Source organism: Xiphophorus couchianus, chromosome 8, assembly GCF_001444195.1.
Source record: "Xiphophorus couchianus chromosome 8, X_couchianus-1.0, whole genome shotgun sequence".
In the NCBI taxonomy this organism is placed as follows: Eukaryota; Metazoa; Chordata; class Actinopteri; order Cyprinodontiformes; family Poeciliidae; genus Xiphophorus; species Xiphophorus couchianus.
The window spans coordinates 20,460,802-20,481,015 of NC_040235.1; the positions used below are offsets into that span (position 1 = coordinate 20,460,802).

Here is a 20,214-nt window from a genome sequence, read left to right on the forward strand (position 1 = left end):
TCTATGCCAATAGTTTTTTCTTTATTTAATAGGAACTGAGACAATTTTCAAGAAGAAATATTTGACTTGCTCACAAGCAAGAGTAGATATACAATCTTCAAAAAATTTGTCCCTGAAAAAGATGGAGGAAAATCACTTGCTTTCAGGGCTTCAATACATTTACCCACAAGTTACACCTTGTAAAATTGTATGAAAGTAAAATGAATCTTCTTTTATTCTTATTCTTTTTTTATTAATAACATTGATGGGCTAGACCAGCACACATCTGAGGAACATGGACATGTAATTCAGAGCCAGACATCTTCTCATCATGGAGAGGAGAGAAACGGTAACATTTCTATTATTAAGAGAATAATGTTTTCTGAATGGCAGCCAAAAAAACATCTTAAAGACATGTATTATTTTCATGATAGCTGTGTCAGCCCCTTACAAATCCGATGGACATGTTCATGAGACTCATGGCCATAAAACAGCAACAGATGAGCAAGGGCACGGTCATACTCAGAAAGCAGGTATCTATTCAGTTTGTATTTCTTGGCTTCAGTTGTTTCTTTATATTGGTGTGCATGCCTACCAGAAACAGCAAAAGTGGATGCGAATGTTTGCTGCCTATATTAATGAACATTATTGCATCAGTCTCCCAGATGCATGAGAGGCTCGCACAAGGCCACAAAACAACAGCCTCACATGGACATGGAGAGGAAGGGCATGGACACAATAAAGTAGAGAGGACAGGTATACAGTATGGATGTAATAATCTAATCGCAATAATCTGAAGCTGGACTGATGGAAACATCAAAGAGAGAAAACGGCCTGTCACTTTTTTGGCTACATCAGAACCACAAACTTTAATGTTTTTATTGGGATTTGATGTGATGGAGCAACAGCAATTAGTGCGTAGCTGTGGACTAGAGGGAAAAGGATACAGGCTTTGACAGATTTTACAAATAAAAACTTGAAATGTACATAATGTATTATATGTGCCTGTTCTTTGAGAATAAGCTCCAGTTTAGTCAAATTGAAGAGTTTCTATAAACAATAATTCTAGAACTTGCCAAAGACTTTCAGATGAATTGTAACATATTAAGAAATCTAAACTGCAGCTCTAGCTTTAGAGTTCTTGTCGACCTCATAGGTGAACTTCTAATCCCATTCAAGTTAATTACTGTCTCTAACTGGGTTTCATCCAGTATTCGTCTATCCATCAGCTCTGACACGCTGCATAACGCTGCCACCACCATGTTTCACAGTGGGTCTGGTTGTTCTCTGATGTGCAAAACATGGTGCTCTGTATGTAGGCCAAAAATTTGATTTTGGTCTGCTGTAACCAGAGCACCATTTTTCACGTGTTCCACATGTGTCGACATGGGTTGTCGCAAACGGCTCATGACGTTCTTTGAACACGGACAAAAAAAAAACACTGTTAAAAAGGTCAGATTTGTTGTTCTGTTAACAGATTTTTCCAGCTGAGCTGGGCTGAGATTTACATATACTGGGTCACTCGGCTGCCTGTCTGAGTAACGCACACCTTGCCAGGCATGTTGGTTTTAGTGGTCAACTATGCATCCTTTTCCTTTCACTGCATTTGTATGTGCTACTTTATGTAGGTCTGTTATTAAATAAATTCCACTAAAATACACTGAAGTTTGTGGTTGTAACAAAGTAAGAAAACGCTGGAGATGTGTGAATAATTTGTCAAGGCACTGCAAGTTTATAAAAATGATCTGAAATCTTAACTAGGAAATAGTAGCATACTTTTTAAAATTAGGTGCTGCATGATTTTTAAACTTTATATCACAATATTAGGAACATAAATATACAAAATGATGCCACTGGAACCTTAAAAGTGTAAGAAGGAAACACTTTGCTTCTATTCTTAATATTAAATGATTTATTTCAGATCCCCTCAAGCCTAGTGGACACGTACATGATGCTCATGGTCACATACCAGCAACCCCACATGAGCATGGAGAAGAGGGGCATACACACACAAACACTGACAGGACAGGTACATGCTATATAAAGCAGGGATATCTGAGTTGAAAACTATGTCACATGTCACTATGTAAGTTTACATATTCAGTATGTAAGCTTACATACTGAATATGTAAGTGTAGCATATTTGTAAAGATAATTTACTATATTTTCAATAAATGTAAATGAATTGTGACCAATAAGCTAGTTTTCACAGAAGGTAAGTGCGACTCATGAAGGAGCAGACAGACTAGAAGTTGCAGTTGCGAGTGCCTTGTATTTATAGTGTGAAAAAATTATATACATATTTACCAGTGGAAACATCCAAATGGCCATATAAAAATGCGCAAAAAAGAAAAAAATAAATACACAAAAACCAAAACTTATCAATCCTACAGTTCCAACATACATGGACCCACACCCTTCAGTTCATCTACCCCCAAGCTGGGGTTGATCAGAGATCCCAAGGAGATTACAATTAAAGTGCTTGGTGCAGTCCAGGTCATCAGCTGACCAAAGTCAGATCAGAGTTGGGACAAAATTGTTCATTAGCTGCAAGGAGCCTCCTACCAGCCTGGCAGGAGAAGCAGAAGTCTTCCAGAACCAAAAGTGCAATCTTTTCTTGGGTTCTAGCTCGCCATCGAACCTGGCCTGAATAATAAAACAGGACCATTTGCTCAGTATATATATATAAATAATCAAAACATTCTAGTGAGCACACAAATTCATTAAATGTCACTCTTTGCACTATAAATAATTCTAAAACAGTCAATATGCATTTTCAATAATTATAAAATTCAATATAAATTACATCCATGAAAAATCCAATAAATATGCACCATATAAATTAGTTAACATGAAATGTAAAAAAACAAATCTAAACAAGTGCTCAATAAATATTTTAGGCACCTTATTGTCCATCAAATGGGTTAACGGTCGGCCATTTAGCAGCTACAACAAACAGTGACAATGAGCTAATGCTAAATCACACACGGAAACACTCACCAATTCCGCAGTTTTATCTCACACAGATTTTTTTTTCACCTCCTTTATGGCTCCTACAGTTCAGCACATTATGTATAAGCATCATACAGATTTAAGGTGAATGATGAATTACACAACGCTCAACTAACCTGCAGCTCTGCTCCTCCCAACGCGTCCTAACGTTTCATACCTCCCCGCTCCTGCTAATATACCTAGCAGATAGGCTGCGATGGTACATGTGACACTGATTCCCAACAGCGATTGGCTGTGTGGAAATCTCGCGAGAATCGCTGACATTACATTAAAGATATCGCGAGATTTGAGATGAAGGGGCCAGGGAGTGGATAAACCGGATAATGGGGGAATGGAAGTTAAAATTTATACCCGGGTTACATACGTTTACAGAAAATAACTGAAAATTAAATGTGCAAAAAGTAGATATTTACACAGGCATTTACTCGTAAGCTAAATGAAAACATGTATTTCAGATCCTCATGAGTTTCAGCCTGTTGTACATCATGGCCACAAATCGACAACCTCACACGGACATGGAGCGATGGAGCACACACACAGAAACGTTGAGAGTACAGGTAAACTCTTAGATGGATAGTTAGAGGTTTTGTAAACTTTTCCAAAACATTGAGATCATACGCATTTACAAAACATGTCCCCAAAAGAGTTGAAAGCTGCAAAAAGCAGAGATGTTTTTTATCTGGTATCTTGTTGACAATTATTATTTCAGATGCTCATGTGTCTCACACCCATGTACATCACAGTCATAACCCCCCAGCCTCACTCGGGCACGGAAAGACAGAGCACTCCCACAGACAAGTTGAAGCGATTGAAACGACAGGTAAAGTTGTTAGATGGAGTAGAAATTGTTGTCTTAAAATCAAATAATGTATGATATGCAACAGATAAGTTTGCAAAATGGGGAGAAAAAAAGGACAACGCTGTGCAGACTTGTCATTTTTTTTTGACAATGCTTATTTCAGATCCTACGGCGTCTCATGGAAACGGACATGAGACGCATGGTCACAAATCAGCAGCCTCACATGGATACGGACATGAGTCGGACACACACAGAAAAGGTTAAAGTACAAGTAAACCTTTTGATGGATAGTTAGAAGTTTTTGTAAACTTTTCCAAAACATTGCACATTTACAAAACATGTCCCCAAAAGTGTTGAAATCTGCAAAAAGCATTTTTTTCAATCTGGTATCTTATTGACAATTATTATTTCAGATGCTCATGTGTCTCACGCCCATGTACATCACAGTCAGAACCCTCCAGCCTCACACGGGCACGGAAAGACAGAGCACTCCCACAGACAAGTTGAAGCGATTGAAACGACAGGTACAGTTGTTAGACAGAGTAGACATTATTCTCTTAAAATCAAATAATGTATGATATGCAACAGATACGTTTGCAAAATGGGGAGAAAAAAAAGGACAACGCTGTGCAGATTTGTCATTTTTTTTGACAATGCTTATTTCAGATCCTCCGGCGTCTCATGGACATGGACATGAGACGCATGATCACAAATCAGCAGCCTCACATGGACACGGACATGAGTCGGACACACACAGAAAAGTTGAAGTGACAGGTAGAGCTGTTAGATACAGCATAATGCAAATGCATATATTTACTAGATTTAGTCAAAGATTAGGTCATGGAAACATTATGTTGGTACATACGAAAAATAAAATAAAAGCTAAAATCAATTAGAAACTGAGGAAAAATATCTTTAGAGTGTTTTCTTTGAGATCTTATTAAATAAAAATGTTAATTCCAGGCCATGACAAGTCCCATGGACACAAGACTCATGGTCACAGTTCAACATCCTCACATGGACACGGAGAGGAGGAGCACACACCCAGAAATGTTGAAATGACAGGTAGAGCTGTTAGATACAGCATAATGCAAATGTATTCAAAGCCTTTGACCTCTTAATATATATTTAGTAACATTATAACCAGAAACTTCAACATATTTCATTGGAGTTTGATGTGATAAGCCAACATTTTTGTTCTATTTGTGAAGTGTTTGGAAAATAATCTGAAGAAGGTAGAGCAGATTTAGTTTTCCGAAAAATTCTGCAACCAATTGCAGTCAGATTGGTTTCAATCTAATTGCATCAGATCGCTACCTAATTGTTGAGCAGAGTCCACCTGTGAACAAGAAGAAATCTATTGTTGGTCACTTAGCCTCGGGCTTTATTTTAGAGCATCGGAGCAAAAGGGGATGAATGTAAATGCATGCACATTTTTATTTCTAAAATAATAAATAATCTACTTCACGAGCATGTGCTACTTTTTTGTGGGTTTATCACATAAAATCCAAATGAGATGCATTTACATTTGTAGCTGCAAGTTGACAAAATGTAAAAAAGCTTGAAACATATGAATACTTTTGCAACACCATATGTTGTGGTAGTTTAATACATCAAGCATAAAAGTAAAAAAGAAAAAAGCTACAAAAACAAATGCACAAAAACAACTAGTGATGTACAACATACGTTTATTTGTAACCATAATAAGAATATTGATTCTAGATGCTTCCAACTCCCATGGACATGGACATGGACATGGACATGAGAATCAAGGCCACAAATCAGAGCATGGAGAGACATGGCATAGCCCAGGTACCACTCAGTTGTGATTTAATATTTTACATATAGAATAGAATAGAATAGAATAGTTCCTCATTAGTTACATTTGGAATCTCCTAAAAATAAAAAAAAATGTTGTTTCTGGTTTGAAGACCCTCATAAGTCTGAAGAACATGGCCACAAATCCACATCATTTGTACATCAGCTGGAAAGTGGAGGGCACGGAGAAACTCACAGGACAGGTATCTGTTTTTACATGCTGTTGTAGAGATCTTCCTATAAATCTACGTAAGAGCTTTACTTACATCTCTGCTGATAATGGCATTTCAGTCGCACATGGTTTTGAGGAGCACGCACACAGCACTCACGGCCACAAAGCAACAATCCCATCACGGCATGGGGAGGACAGGGAGGACGCTCACGGCCACAGGAGGGCTGAAAATGAAGGTACTTCGATTTTATGCAGTCATTGCGACGCGCTCGTAGATTTACAGTAGCTATGAATACTACATTACATGTGAGGCAGCGGAAGCGGAGTAGATAAACATTTACAACAAATTAGTCTTGGCAGCTCACGGTGAGAGGGAAAGATGTATCTAAACTTATCTCTTCAGCTGAATAATTACCTGTCAGTCAACATGAGCAATACTGCTAAATCTTGATCTGGTAGTAATAGTAGTGCCATATTATTTTATGACAGGCCTTTAGTGATGTTGAAGGCAGGAAGTAAATAAAAAACTGCATGGTATATGAAGTAAAGATCAAATATGCAGGTTTACTCTAATCAGCGTGTTGTAAGCATTCGGTATTGGCTTTTTAAAATTATTATTATTATTATCTATGGCAATAATATTTTACTCAGAAATCTGTGAATGATGCTGACTTTGTAGTAGCGTTTGTGCTATGGTGTCATGAAAAGTATTTGCCCACTTACAGATTTATTCCAGTTTATATTTTTTCCTCACACTTAAATGTTTCAGATTGTCAAACAAAGAAAAACTAAGAAAATGTAAAAAAGAAAGAAAGAAAATTTTATAATTTTGATTTCATTTATTATGGTATATGCTATTCAAACCTACCTTGCCCTATGTTTTTGCCTCCCAAACCCAAAAGCTACGTTAATTGGCAAGGAGTCATTTACACCACTGTCGAGGAGTTTTGGCTCACCGCTCTCAGAAAAATTTTTATAATTTAACCACGTTGCAAGCGTGAGGAGTCTATTCAAGTTTGTGCTGCAGTCATAGTCTAGACTTTTTAATTTTTATTTTCTAAGTGTTTCAACGTTGGACTTCATGGTGTGATTCAGATCAATGACCAACTTCATGACCCAGCTCAAAGCCCCAAACTGGACAGACATTTCCCTTCAGGTTTTCTTTTGTGGTAGAGAGCACAAGTCATGGTTATCTATAGTTACAGCAAGTCAGCATTTAACACGTTTGAATGTTGGTGTAATATTTTGCCAAAAGTCTTGGGGGTCGTTGGGTCTGACAAAGAAGACGGCTGTAACAACTTCCACACTGATGGATGTCAGAAATTTTTTTTTTCTCCATTTGTTGTTGGATTTCTTTAGGTCAAAGCATGATGACTTGCTAAGCAGATTTTTCAGCCTGCTTAATGGTGTCAAATTCATTTTTTGATTCTGGCAGAAATAAAGTGTCTGTATGTCCAGTCAAGTTAAAACTTAAAAACTGACAACAACAAAAAAAAGAAGTAATTAGCAAAGAGACACATTATTTTCACAGCACTGTAAGTCGCTTGGTAAACCACTCATGATTTAAACCATGCTGAACGAATATAAATTGATTTTTTGAGTTGTGGATCGTTTGTAGAGCACAGTATCGTTGCAAACCATGGGAGAGGAGGAGGTGGTCACGGGACCATAAGGCATGGTGTTCGGAAAGAAGACGACGAGGACAAAGAAAGAGGGAAAAAGAAAGGTAGAATCTTGTATTGATGTAGTCGCACAGCGGTTCGTAACTGGTTGTACATATTGATTACACAGTTACACAGCTGAGGCAGGCTTATGGGATTGCCAAAGGAGAGCTTATTGTTTTTCTGCAACTATTTGTTAGCAGTATTTGTGCTGAAGTGAGGTTCGCTGTCCTGCTTTCGGTCTAGGAGTTCTGTTTCTTATCATCCCATGAATGCTGGTGTATAAAAACACATGTAATGAGTTGTTAACATGAAGAAATGAAGTGCGGTTTTGAAACATCTCAATTCTGCTGCGTGAAGTATGCGAGCAACCTCTCAATCATGGTTGTTAATTTTAAAGTGCGACATTGCCAAGGGACCAAGTAAGCTACACTTGCTGTGAAGTCACTTCTGACGGTAAAATCTGAAGATCGGGCTACAGTATATCTACGCAATGATATGAATACTGGAGGGAGTGTTTTTGAAGTTCTCCATCTTCTAAAGTGAAACTGGGAATTTTGATGACTTCCTGTCAACAGAAACTTTAAACCAGTTCCACACTGGTTTCCTACTTTTTAGTTTGTTTCAGAATAACAATTTGCACAAATTACTACTTGTGAACACATCGCCTTTTCATCCAAATCAAAACATATTTGTAACTAGAAAGCAACACAAAACATTTCTTAATCAATGAATTTTGTTTCAATTATGTCCAACCAGTAAAGAACTCTGCAGTAGTTATAGAGCCGATCAGCTTTGCAGAACCATTTCAACCCATTTTCTCACGAAGACTTAGGGTTTAATCCCAAACACCTAATCTGTTAGATTCCTCTTTAGACTCCTGTGTTGCTCTGACACTGTCCTCTAGGCTATGCAGACTCCAGCTGTGAGAATGTAAAGTGCAGTAGAAGACCGTGGCATGGTGAATGACATGAATCTTAAACAAAGGTTCCTTCATTTCCCCAAAGGGCTTCTGAAACTCTTGACCTCAGGAGAGCCTCAGGTCAAACAGTTACTCGGGATCATATACGACAATTTTAAAGGTAAGAGGTCGATACTTTTAGCAGCAGGTCCGAAGAACTGGACAGAAAGATTATATCTCAATGCACCTTCTGGATTCTTTGGTGTTAAAGTGGAATGTTTGTAGAAAAATTCCTTCGCCTTGCTCCATCTTTTTCATCTGTCCCTCTTTGTTCATCCCTTCCCTCTGCGCCCGCTCCCCTCTCACGGCTGTGTTCACTTTGTGTTCATAATTAAGGTAAGAAGTTGCACTTTGTGTTCATGCTGCTGTTCAAACACCTGCTGGTTGTTCACATTTCTTTTTCTCCTATGAAAAGGATGCTTGTTCGGAAAATATGCAATCATTTTCCAGTCTGGAAAGTAATTGGCCATTTATATTTAATTAGGCAGGTCGGTCTCCCCTACTGCTTGCACGGTTCCCTCAGTGCTGAGAGAGGCACTTTATGGTTCTCCTTGCGTTGGCTTCCTTTAAGCCGGCTCATTAATATTTTAGCTGGCATCATCAGCTGAACAATAATAATGTGACGGCTGATTAAACAGCTAAACTCCGACTTTCTAATGTGCATTTAAATGCGTATTTGCATAAACATGCCCGGTAAACGCCTCTTTAGAGGACAGTGATGCCTTGCAGCACACTACTGCAGCCAACTTCTGAAGCTTAATAAAAGCTTAATTAGGAAGCGGCCTCAGCCAAGATAATCAGCGAGAGTGGAGCAACACCGCTCCACCGACGGCTGCACCGCCTCTGCACAATGCAGACACCTCTGTTCCTAATATTATTAATCTGTCTCTGAAGAGAAATTATTCCAATCATTGCACAATTTTACTTTTGTTGTTGTTGTCGTTTGTTTTCGGCTGGTGTTGGTGGGACGGACTGGCGACCTGCACAGGGTTTACTCTTCCTCTCACCCAAATACAGCTGCAGATAAGCACTGCGATTGTGCCGCTGGCGCTACCTTGATGTCGAGAACATGTCCTTAAAAAGCAGCTGCAAAATCCATCCATCCATCCATTTTCTGTTCACCCTTGTCCCTAATGGGGTCGGGAGGGTTGCTGGTGCCTATCTCCAGCTACGTTCCGGGCGAGAGGCGGGGTACACCCTGGACAGGTCGCCAGTCTGTCGCAGGGCAACACAGAGACATACAGGACAAACAACCATGCACACACACACTCACACCTAGGGAGAATTTAGAGAAACCAATTGACCTGACAGTCATGTTTTTGGACTGTGGGAGGAAGCCGGAGTACCCGGAGAGAACCCACGCATGCACAGGGAGAACATGCAAACTCCATGCAGAAAGACCCCGGCCGGGAATCGAACCCAGGACCTTCTTGCTGCAAGGCAACAGTGCTACCAACTGCGCCACTGTCACTGACTTTAAATAATCTATAGGCTAATCTACTATTTCATTACAGCACACTGAATTATAGCAGTGTACAAACACACACCAACAATGTATTTTTACATATTATTTGATGCAACATGTCTTTATTGTCAAAGTTATAAATGTTGTATTCATATTAGCTCATCATTTTTCAAATACTTCACCTCAGCTGCATTGTTTAAGCAACTATAGGTTTAGTGAAAGTTGTTGGAGTCGTATTGAGTTGAAAATGACACATCATAGTCGCCGGGCATAGGAAAATCAGAATACAGTGATAAAAAAAACAATTATTATTATTAGTTTGAGCAACAGCTTAATCAATGTGAAGCGGTACATTGCACAGATTCATGCAAATGTTTCAGGGCTCCATAATAAACTCAAGCCAATCATTTACAGGAAGCTTTGCCATCTGCTACACATGTGGCGATAATATTACTAAAAAAAAATTTCTAGTTAAATATATATTACATTAACCACACCATGCTTTCATTAAGATGATAATTAATAAAGCCTTAATTTTGATCATTCTCAAACTTTCATGACCACTGGATCTCTCATATTCCTAAAAGTGATTATAAAGTTGTTATTCCACGCATGAACGACCCCTGGGTTTGATTTTAAGGAGAACAGGCTTGCCCCAAATGCATCTCATTTAAATTTCAGCTAGCTTTATCTGGCTCGTTTTATTGCTGCGCTCTCGACTGGACCCATCACGCTAACGAGGGTCGGGCTGATTTCGCAAGTTTCCGCTTCAGGTCCAGAAACACCGACTGTATCCTTCACTTCCGACTCCCCAGTTTATGGTTTTGCGGCTTGTAATCGAGTCATCTGGTAACGTAATTAAATTCCCAGGCAGAATTAACATGCCTGAACCTACACGAGATTAAATGCATGAACGCAAATACTCGCCCGCAGAAACACACAGGATGGAGGAATTCCCCTCAGTAATCAGTGCAGCACACCGAAGCAGACTCAGCAAACCTGCGAGTGTGCTAATGGAGAGGGAGTGGTTTGTCTTTATGGAGCCAATATAGAGTGAGAGATGCACCCCATAAAACACAAGCAGAGCAGTTTATTCTTCAAACTGACACCAAACCCTGTCTGATGAATTGGTTAGAGCGAATCAGTTTGCACTTCTTCCTGCTACCCTTGATAAAATCCCCCCTCTCTCCCCGTTTTGGTTATTTATACCTTGAAGTCAAAATATGAACCTGTTTTACCTGGGAACTAAACTGAAATGTGTCTCTTTTCACTCAGACTGTGAGTGCTACGGCCACTCCAACCGCTGCAGCTACATCGACTACCTGAACATCGTCACTTGTGTCAGCTGCAAGCACAACACCAGAGGCCAGAACTGCCAACACTGCAGACTGGGATACTTCCGCAACGCCTCTGCCGAGCTGGATGATGAGAACGTCTGCATCGGTCAGTCAGCTGGGAGTCGATGAGAGTGTGCAGAGGGGCGGGGGTCAGATCAACGTGTGTGTGTGTGTCAATATAGCAGCACAGTGGGATTTTTTTCTGTGTCTAATAGAGGAGCACATAAAAGGACGCTACTTTGAAAATCAACACAATTACTCATATGATGTGGTTTTAAGCCAAGGAATAACTGATCATTATTGTGGATGGAGGATTAAGTTTGAATATGCAAAAACCACAAAAGAAAAAAGAACCATTCATACAATAAAATACTGCTTGTCTGAAAATTAACTAAAATTGAACTGGACTGTTATAAATGTTGAATTTTTTATTATTTTTTTTACTCTATTTAGCATGACTCTGTAGTTTCTAAATACTGGAGTTGTGCAGGACATGCAGTAAGTTACATTTTGGGTAGCAGTAACTCCCATAGCAAAAGCTCCTGCTGAAGTTAGTCATCTGCTGCCAGTAAACTTTACAGAGTCTGTAAATTAATGTCAGCACAAACCCAGCTGTTTTGCGAAGGCCTCCGATCTTTAATGGTAAACATTTGTGAACAAGCAGCATCTTAAAACTAAGGAGCACATCAGGCAGTTCAGGGGTACATTTGGGGAAATGTTTCAAGAAGGCTGATGATACAGAACAGTTAATTTCGTCCAAATGAACAAATATTCTGAAAAAGGGGACCATTGATTAGGGGAGAGACCAAGAGACCCAGAACGCTGGTGAATTTCTTTAGAAAATTTGTAAGCAGTTTTCCACAAGCCATGTAGGAAACACAACTCAAATGTGAAAGAGGTTGTTCTAAAAATGCAAACACTTTGACCCACGTGCAAAATGCGATGTAGGGGAGGAAGCTAACATCCTTACCACACTCTTTGTCAGAGTAAAAAAACATGGTGGTGGTGACATTATGCTTTGGGGAAGCTTTCCTTTAGCCAAACATCTAAACATACAGATCTATTATGAAGTAGTTTAGATCAGGGGTGTCAAACTCCAGTCCTCGAGGTTTCCTGCTACTTTTAGATGCACCTCTGATCCAACATCTGGATCAAGCTGAATTGGCCCTTCAGCATGCAGGCAAGTGCTACAGAGTCCTGCTAATGACCTAATTCTTCAGTTGGAGACTGACACCTGTGGTTTACATCAAAGCATATTCACGTGTTAAAATGGCCTTGACTTAGAATCTGCCGAAAGAATTGAAAATAGATGTTCACGGATAGTTTACATCCAATCTGACTGAGCCTCAGCAACTTTAGAAAGGAGGACCATCTTTGATAATCAGCCTCTAAAAGTTCAAACCTGGGAGAGACAGACCCCTAAAGACTTGCAGCTGTAACTGCAGCAAAAGGTGATTCCACAAAGTATTGACTCTGGGGGAGAGGAGGGGCTGAGTACAAATGCATGCAACATTTTGCTGATTTCTTTTTAAAATCATTTCAAAAATCCTTCAGCCATGTCCTTTCTGCACCACAGTTACGCTACTTTGAATCGGTTTCCATGAAATACACAAAAATGTATGGCTGTATTGGGAAATAATGTGAAAGAATAAGGTTGTTTTTTTTTTAAAGGCATTCTGTTTTCTACAGAACATTGTTCCCAAATCAGCCCTCATTTTCCCTTGGGAAAGTCTTTCTGACCACATTAATATATTTTCTAACTTACAAACGAATTTAACTCATCTTTTCCATTTCTATTTGAGATATAAAGGACATTACAAATAAAATTGATTATTACTGTAATTATTATCTTATTTGGTCAAGCAGCTGCTGACTCGACCAACGTGGACTATGCGCCTCAGCGTCAGCTCTGTGATTTTAAGTGGCCTACCACTTTGGAGCTGGTTTGCTCTCATTCCCACTTGCTTCCACTTTGTTTAAATGCCACTAAAATGTTAAATATTTAGTAGCAAGGAAATTTCATGCCTGGACTTATTGCAGAAGAGTAGTTATGGTAAGTATAGGATTAAAAGAGTTTAGAGTTCAGGATGAGTTATGGTGGACGTGACATAAAGAATTAAAAGTATACTGAATGCTGAAATGCGCATGAATCGTGTAGACTTCAACAGAAAATAAAGCAAGCGTGCTTCTCTTATTTTTATTCTCTTTCAAGAGGAAAGAACTGACAAGAGATTCCCATAGTCTGGAGATAAAACTTTGCATTTTAGGCCTGTTGCCTTTGCACCCTGAAGCAAGACGGACTACAATATGAATGGTGCAAACAGCCTCAGGCACCCTTAAAGCTGAAAGTCAACACTGTGAACTTCCATCATATCCGCTATGCTGAAGTGTGCCGCAAGAACAATGCGGGGCATGACCGGTTTAAAACATGTAAATAGTTACACGTAAATATGTGTAAACACTTGCCGTTTCTTTGCATACGTCAAACGGCTGCTTTTTGTGAAGAGTTCGTGTTGGAGAGCAATCTGTTTGCATAGCTGTGGAGGTGAAATCTGGTGTTGATTTTAAGCCATCTGTAGGTGAACGGCAGGAGGCTGGAGGGTGAACTCTCCACAGTCAGAGCACACACGGTTCCCGGCCTTAGAGTCAGCACAAATAAGCCCCCATCAGCTCATCTGCCTGCACAGTGGCACACCGAGCACGGCCAAAGACATCCACGGACCCCAGAGCAAGGAACATCTTCTAAACAGCTTGACTAATATACTTAATAATCACTGCTTACAACCCAGAACTGAAATATTAATCACTTTCCTGCTTATTTGTTTGTTTTTATGTTTAACATATTTTATAGTAACTTCATTTGCAGGTTTAGCTTTGTCCAATTTATCAATTCAAAGTGTGGAAATGGTCCCAGATTTGAATTCAGTCTCTTTGAAGCAGTGTTTGGAACTCTTATTTTGAAGAAAGGAAGGAAGTAGTTGTTAAGCTAGGGTTAGGGTTAGGGTAGTTTGTTGTTTTGATGAGATTGACAATTAAAGATTGTTGGGTGGGTTGGGTTGGGCATTCAGTTACAAGAGCCTTAAAGCCCCTTCCCTATTTTAGTTATTTGCAATTAAAAGGACCTGAAGTGCTGTGAGAATACTGCAGAATACTACAAATGACGGTAAAGGAGCAAAGTAAAATGAGTCTTAGCTCTATCTGACAGTTCTAGTTCTAAATCTAACATTTCTAGACTGATCAGACTTTAACCAAATGATTAAGGATTTTTTTTTTCTTAGGACAACGAATTTTTAAAGCTTTTGTGGCGTTAGAACTATATTACAACTGGAGTGATAAGTGTTGGAACAGCAACAGCACACATGAAGATTATTTTTATTCTAAAAACAAACGAAAAAGTCTAGATATCCACAAAATAGTGTTGAATTTTAAATTAAACAATCATTTCATATCATCTTCATGAGCCTATTTCCTATATCTTTGTATCTTAGAATGTGAATTAATTATTACTGCCCTCCTGAGCAGCCATATTGAATCTGAACCCAGGGTCGGTTTGGCAACTTCCAATTTTACAAATCAAAATCACGACTTCAGCAGGTGATCGTTTTTGATTTTCCCAGCATGTAAATCACAAATTCTGACTTTGTGATGAAAAAAATGCTTTCACCTTAGTCAAGAGATGATTTGCACAGGTAGATATATTTAAGGCTCTTTGTATTCATCTGAGTTCTGTCGATGCTGCAAAACTCTTTTCATGTTTCTTGCGGCGTATACCGGTTCGTGAAATCTGGTCCATCTGAATCTAAGATCTTCAAATTCTAATAAAGTCTGAATCATATTCTGAAAAACTGGTAAATAATGCAGCATAAAAAGAGGGACTTTTTGCATCTCTGCCAGCTTTTGAAAATAGCACCACATTTCTGACGCTTACTTTTGAAAACAGAGGTGATCAAAAAGCTTGCGCCTCCGCGTGGCTGAAGGGTTGTCATCTGCGTCTGAAATAAATACTTTCCTACTTAAAACCTGTCATTTTGATGGGTTTTTTTTTGCTCTGAATGTGAAGAAAGTCAAAGCAAATTCTTCAAGGCGGCGAGATCCGTGCTGTTGTCTGGGAGCAAGCATATGACAAGTTGGTGGAAAGCTCGTTAATTTAACCTCAAGTAGACCTTCAGTCAGTTTGTGTACTCATGCTGTAGACACAAACAGCAAAAAGTTGTTACGAAGCACATGGTTTGGTCCAGAGAGCTAAAAATATCTGCAAATATTACAAAAGAGCTTCAGCTATCTCGCAGGTGGTAAAAAAAAAAGGGGTGAAACTGCGATAATTAGCAGAGAGAAAAGGATTACACTTAAGATCTGAATCTCTGCGATACTGCCTGCCATATCTGTACTTTGAAGACACTCCGCTCTCCCTGCCGTGTTGTGGATCTGATTTGAAATGTGAAATGTATTGATTTATTTGGCAGGGAAAATGCACACACTTTGACATTTTTGTGAGTGCACCAGACGAAGCTAAATTCCCGTTATTCATTTGCTGTCCCTGAACAAAATTATGAATTTGTTTTGGTAAGAAAAAAGGTGAAACAAAACAATGTTAAATTGACTTAACTGTATAAATTCAGTAAAAACAATATAGTAAATATAAAACAATGGAAACTATTATAAATAAGTAATTGTTTGTTTTGTTTTGGGTTTTTTTTTGGTTTTTTTACATTTTCTCCACAAACACCCAATGTGTTCTAATTGGATATTATGTGATGGAGGAACACAAAGTAGCAAAAAGTGGTTTCAAATTCAGGAGCTGAACAGAACCAAGCAGAAGCTGCGCAGGAGGAAACACAGTGCAGCTGGAGGTTTTGCAGCTTAAATAGATAATAGAAATCATTAGGCTATGCTTGGTATATTCTGCAGAGTATGAGAAATATCACGCGTGAAGCAGCATCTCAGCCGGAGGTGACTGTCTGAATTAGCTGGCAGGCGTCGCCTTGTTAGTGAACAAACACAGCAAGCAGGTCAGAGATCAAGTAAGACCGTGATGTTTAAAGCAGAGTTTTGTTATTTAACAAAGTCCTGATCTTTAACAATCTCAAAATGAAAAAAAGTATGACACGAGAGAAGAGAAACATCCTAGAGGCCAATGGTAAAACTACAGGAGATGCAAAGATCCACAGCTGTTAGATATGTAGCCTAAAGAATATCATAAATACTTTTCCTTCTACTTCAAAATTGTGCATTGCTTTGTGTTGGTCTGTCCCTCAAATTCCTATGAAAACACAATAAGGTTTGTAGTGATAGGGTCTAAAATGTTGCATAGAAAGCTTCTTGTTTCAGCAGGAATACAAATCCAAACACTATTACCAAAACTATATCATGATGTCAATGAACTAGGAAGAAAAATGCACATCCTCTACAGTGGGGGCGTCATATTTGTTTTCATTTTGGAATCATAAATGTCCCCAAAGGGCCGGTTGTGGCAGATTTTATTGACAAAACCCATTAGCAAACTGTTAAAATATTAATAAATAATTGTCTTTGCAATCAATAATTCTTGGATTAATAATATGAAACATTTTCAAATTGATGTTATTTGGCAACATGCATGCAGATAAAAACCACTTTGATTTGTTTGATATAAAATCATATTTAAGCACACAACTGTTTGAAGGTTGTTTTCATGTGTCCTTCAGGAGCCTAGAGGGCCACATGAAAAACTTTGATGATCGTAGTTAGCCTCCCTGGGCATTGAGTTTAACAAGTTCAGCAAAAAAAATAATAAATGCTACAGCTAACAAGTCAAATCTTTATCTCTTTCAATTTTCTGTGCCTTTCCTCAGAGTGCAACTGCAACCAGCTGGGCTCCATCCACGACCGGTGTAACGGCACGGGCTTCTGTCAGTGTAAAGACGGCGCGGCGGGGGCCAAATGTGACGACTGCCTGCCGGGATACTACTGGAAACAAGGCTGTTACCGTGAGTGCGAGCAGAATGAGGGGGGGGGGATGTTGCAGCCTTTCTGGGACCTTTTCGAGCGCACCGGCCACTTAACTCGTGGCCGCTCCCAATGTTTTCTTTACACACAGGGGAATAGATCATGTAGCTCATTAGAGGCATCAGCTGCTTTTTAAATTGATGACCCTGTCCCACCTTAACCCCATTACAGAGAATCGCCTTCCTTTCCCATCTACCATCTAGTCGGGTGCCTCAGTCTCGCATATTTATATATTCTAAAAAGACAGACGTGGATGCAACCCGCCATTGGTTTATTAATAATGATAAATGAGAAAATCTATACAGTGTATTTACCAGTGTTTGTTTAAAGTTAAATGTTAAATACATCAAAGCAAACTAATTGTTTCTTCTGTAAAAGAAAGAAAAAAAATCATCTCTGGCCACAGAAACCAAATCCTCCTTTTCTTTGCGAACATTTTTAGGTCAGGTATTTTTAAATAGCCAACTGCTGTTGTCTGTGCTCTCACTAATGCCTTTTATAGCACTTTAATGACGCGCCAACTCTCTCAGATCATTACTTAACAAATTCCACATGTGCATATTTTATATGTTTATTTATTTATTTATTTATTAGTTTTGCTGGGTGTGACAAAACAGTTTTGACTCGACCCCGGGAAAGTGCAACCTCAAGGAAAACTGGAAGGGCTGCAACAACAGGGGGAAAAATAAAAAAGCAGGTGTTACTTTTTCGTGTCCCCAAGGAAAAAACTGGAGCATTTATCTTGCCCTTCTTCCTTCTTTCCTTCCTTCCTTCCCTCGCTGTCCTTCCCACTTTGTTCTCTCCGCTCTGAACTCTGCTCTTCCTGCTCTATCCCTTGTTCCCGATCAAACTGACCCTCCTTCCCTTCATCTTTTTTTTTTTTTTTTACCCCCCTCTCCTCTCCTCGCCTCGCCTCTGCCCACAGCTAACGTTTGCGACGAGGAGATGCTGCTGTGCCAGAACGGAGGAACGTGCTACATGAACCAGAAGTGCGTCTGTTCCCCAGAGTTCAAAGGGGTCTTGTGCCAACAGTCTCGCTGCGAAGCGGGCAAGGACTGCAACGGCGCCTCTTCGCCGCGCCTCTCCGCGGCCGCCCTGCTGCTCTGCACTCTAAGCTACCTGCTGGCCACGTTATCACACCACTGAGCCACGAAAAGACGCCCCCAATCCCTTGCCTCCTCCTACCTACCCACCCTTCAGACACTAGGAGTGTGTGCACATGGAAGGGGAACCGGAACATGAGGTGGAGGAGGGCATCTCTAGTCAGGAGCCCCCAGCCCCCTTCCCGAACTCCCCCCCAGCCCTCCTGCGACAGCACTCCAACATGCACACACTCTCACCAAAAACACTACCTAAGCCCTCGCAAAGCACACGTATATACACACACCTCACAGGACTGTTACGACACCGAGTGTGTTTGCTCAGGTGTGGGGAATGGACGAGCAGAGAAACAAACGCCTCAGAGAAAAGCGATGCAGTCAAAGGGGAAGAAAATGATACCAACCACTGTTCCCTTTATTCCTCAGCTGGAGCAATGTGCATCAAACCAAAAAGCATAAAAAAGTAACACTTAAATCACCACTGTTTCACTTCAAAGGGAATGGCTTTTGTAACCACCGGGATTTATTATTATTATTTTTTTCCGTTTCCTTCTTCTTGGTTGAGCTAAAAAACTCTCATCTGTTAGACTGACTGACAGCTTATGTGTGGGTGTGGGTGGGGTGGGCGTGTGCGTGCGTGGGTGTTTCGTGTGTGTGTGAGTAAATTTGAGGGCGTGGGTGTGTGTGTGTGTGTGTGTGTGGTCAGACGAGTCGACTTGACAGAAGGGTCAGAATGAGCTTGTTTAATTCTGCTGCTGCGGCCTACATAGTATATTAACCAAGTTTCATTTCTCCTCAGACGACGAGACTTGATTTTACATTTATTCTATTTCTGCTGCGTTTTTACTTTGAATTGTACCGTCAGTCATTTTATCTAAACGCGCCCACTAGAAGTCGCTGAGATTATACATATTATATAATATCCAGGGGGGAAGACATTATGAGTAAAAAAAAAAGAAAGAAAGAGAAATTAACCACTATTATGGTTGTCGTAGGAATGAGTGATTGTTGCCACGCTTAACGAGATTTAATCTTCACACCGTATTCAGGAAGCAGAGTTTACCAACTTTCAACTAATCAGAGGTCTAAAGGAAAGAGGAAAAATGTAAAACCACGTATCAATTATATGACATTATTTGAATATTTTTTGTAGAAATTATTTTTGTTTGAAGTTACAATAAATTATACAAAAAAAATTCATTTACAACTATTCCTAATGTGCATTTTATTACACTGATTGTAAAGCTTACAGTAAATATGACTGTTATTTGCCTTCTTGGTTGTATTTTATTTTGTTCACTCAAGAGTTTGTGTTAACAACATGTCTATCCTGTTCTTCAGCCATATTTACAGGATCCACAAGGACGTTTCTCATTTAAAAAAAAAAATCAATGAGAAATCTGTCTCTTAATTCTCCAACAGTAACAAAAAAACAGGCTAAGATACCCCAAAGAGACATATAATGCAGTTCAGCTAGTGTTTGTACACACATCCACCTAGCATGATGCTGCTACTACCCAGGGTGTTATGAAGTGATTACATCACCTTCTTTTACATGCTGTTCCTCCTACATGGCATGTGACAGACTTTAAATGCTACTTCTTACGGGAAAAAGTTTCTTGTTGCCACTCTTTCAAAAAAATTCAGATTAGAGGTTTGCAGAACTAACGGCAATCAGAGCCTTATTTATTATTATCTATTATTTATTTATACTGCAATTACTCCACGTGCTAAATAGGCGATTCCAAATGCAATGTGTTGCACTGAATTTTATTTTGTGCATTACAGTAAATGGGGCTGACTAGAAAGGCTGGCCACTTTTTTTGATGTGTTTATCAAAAAAAAAGGGGGCAAAGTCTATGTTTTGGTCTATTTCGTAAAATCCTAATGAGATGCATTAAAGACAAAATAAAAAACTAGGCGCA

The 20,214-nt window shown here is 39.5% G+C and overlaps 1 protein-coding gene across 2 annotated transcripts in view; it reads left to right on the plus strand.

Annotated features, from left to right (window-relative positions):
- Nucleotides 1-19,564, plus strand: part of ntng2b (netrin g2b) — an 89,668-nt gene extending 70,104 nt beyond the window's left edge. Inside the window, exons 20-37 of one of the 2 annotated variants that reach the window (XM_028024767.1) lie at nucleotides 254-328; nucleotides 414-512; nucleotides 637-735; nucleotides 1,901-2,008; nucleotides 3,447-3,548; nucleotides 3,701-3,811; nucleotides 3,954-4,049; nucleotides 4,204-4,314; nucleotides 4,457-4,564; nucleotides 4,754-4,855; nucleotides 5,513-5,602; nucleotides 5,722-5,811; nucleotides 5,900-6,016; nucleotides 7,399-7,506; nucleotides 8,449-8,523; nucleotides 11,143-11,310; nucleotides 17,036-17,170; nucleotides 18,115-19,564. In XM_028024767.1, coding sequence (XP_027880568.1) covers nucleotides 254-328; nucleotides 414-512; nucleotides 637-735; nucleotides 1,901-2,008; nucleotides 3,447-3,548; nucleotides 3,701-3,811; nucleotides 3,954-4,049; nucleotides 4,204-4,314; nucleotides 4,457-4,564; nucleotides 4,754-4,855; nucleotides 5,513-5,602; nucleotides 5,722-5,811; nucleotides 5,900-6,016; nucleotides 7,399-7,506; nucleotides 8,449-8,523; nucleotides 11,143-11,310; nucleotides 17,036-17,170; nucleotides 18,115-18,335 — 2,015 coding nt within the window. In that variant the 3' untranslated portion in view covers nucleotides 18,336-19,564. The remainder of the gene's footprint in view (nucleotides 1-253; nucleotides 329-413; nucleotides 513-636; nucleotides 736-1,900; nucleotides 2,009-3,446; nucleotides 3,549-3,700; nucleotides 3,812-3,953; nucleotides 4,050-4,203; nucleotides 4,315-4,456; nucleotides 4,565-4,753; nucleotides 4,856-5,512; nucleotides 5,603-5,721; nucleotides 5,812-5,899; nucleotides 6,017-7,398; nucleotides 7,507-8,448; nucleotides 8,524-11,142; nucleotides 11,311-17,035; nucleotides 17,171-18,114) is intronic. The other variant, XM_028024768.1, reaches the window with a different exon arrangement.
- Nucleotides 19,565-20,214: the final 650 nt, after the last annotated feature.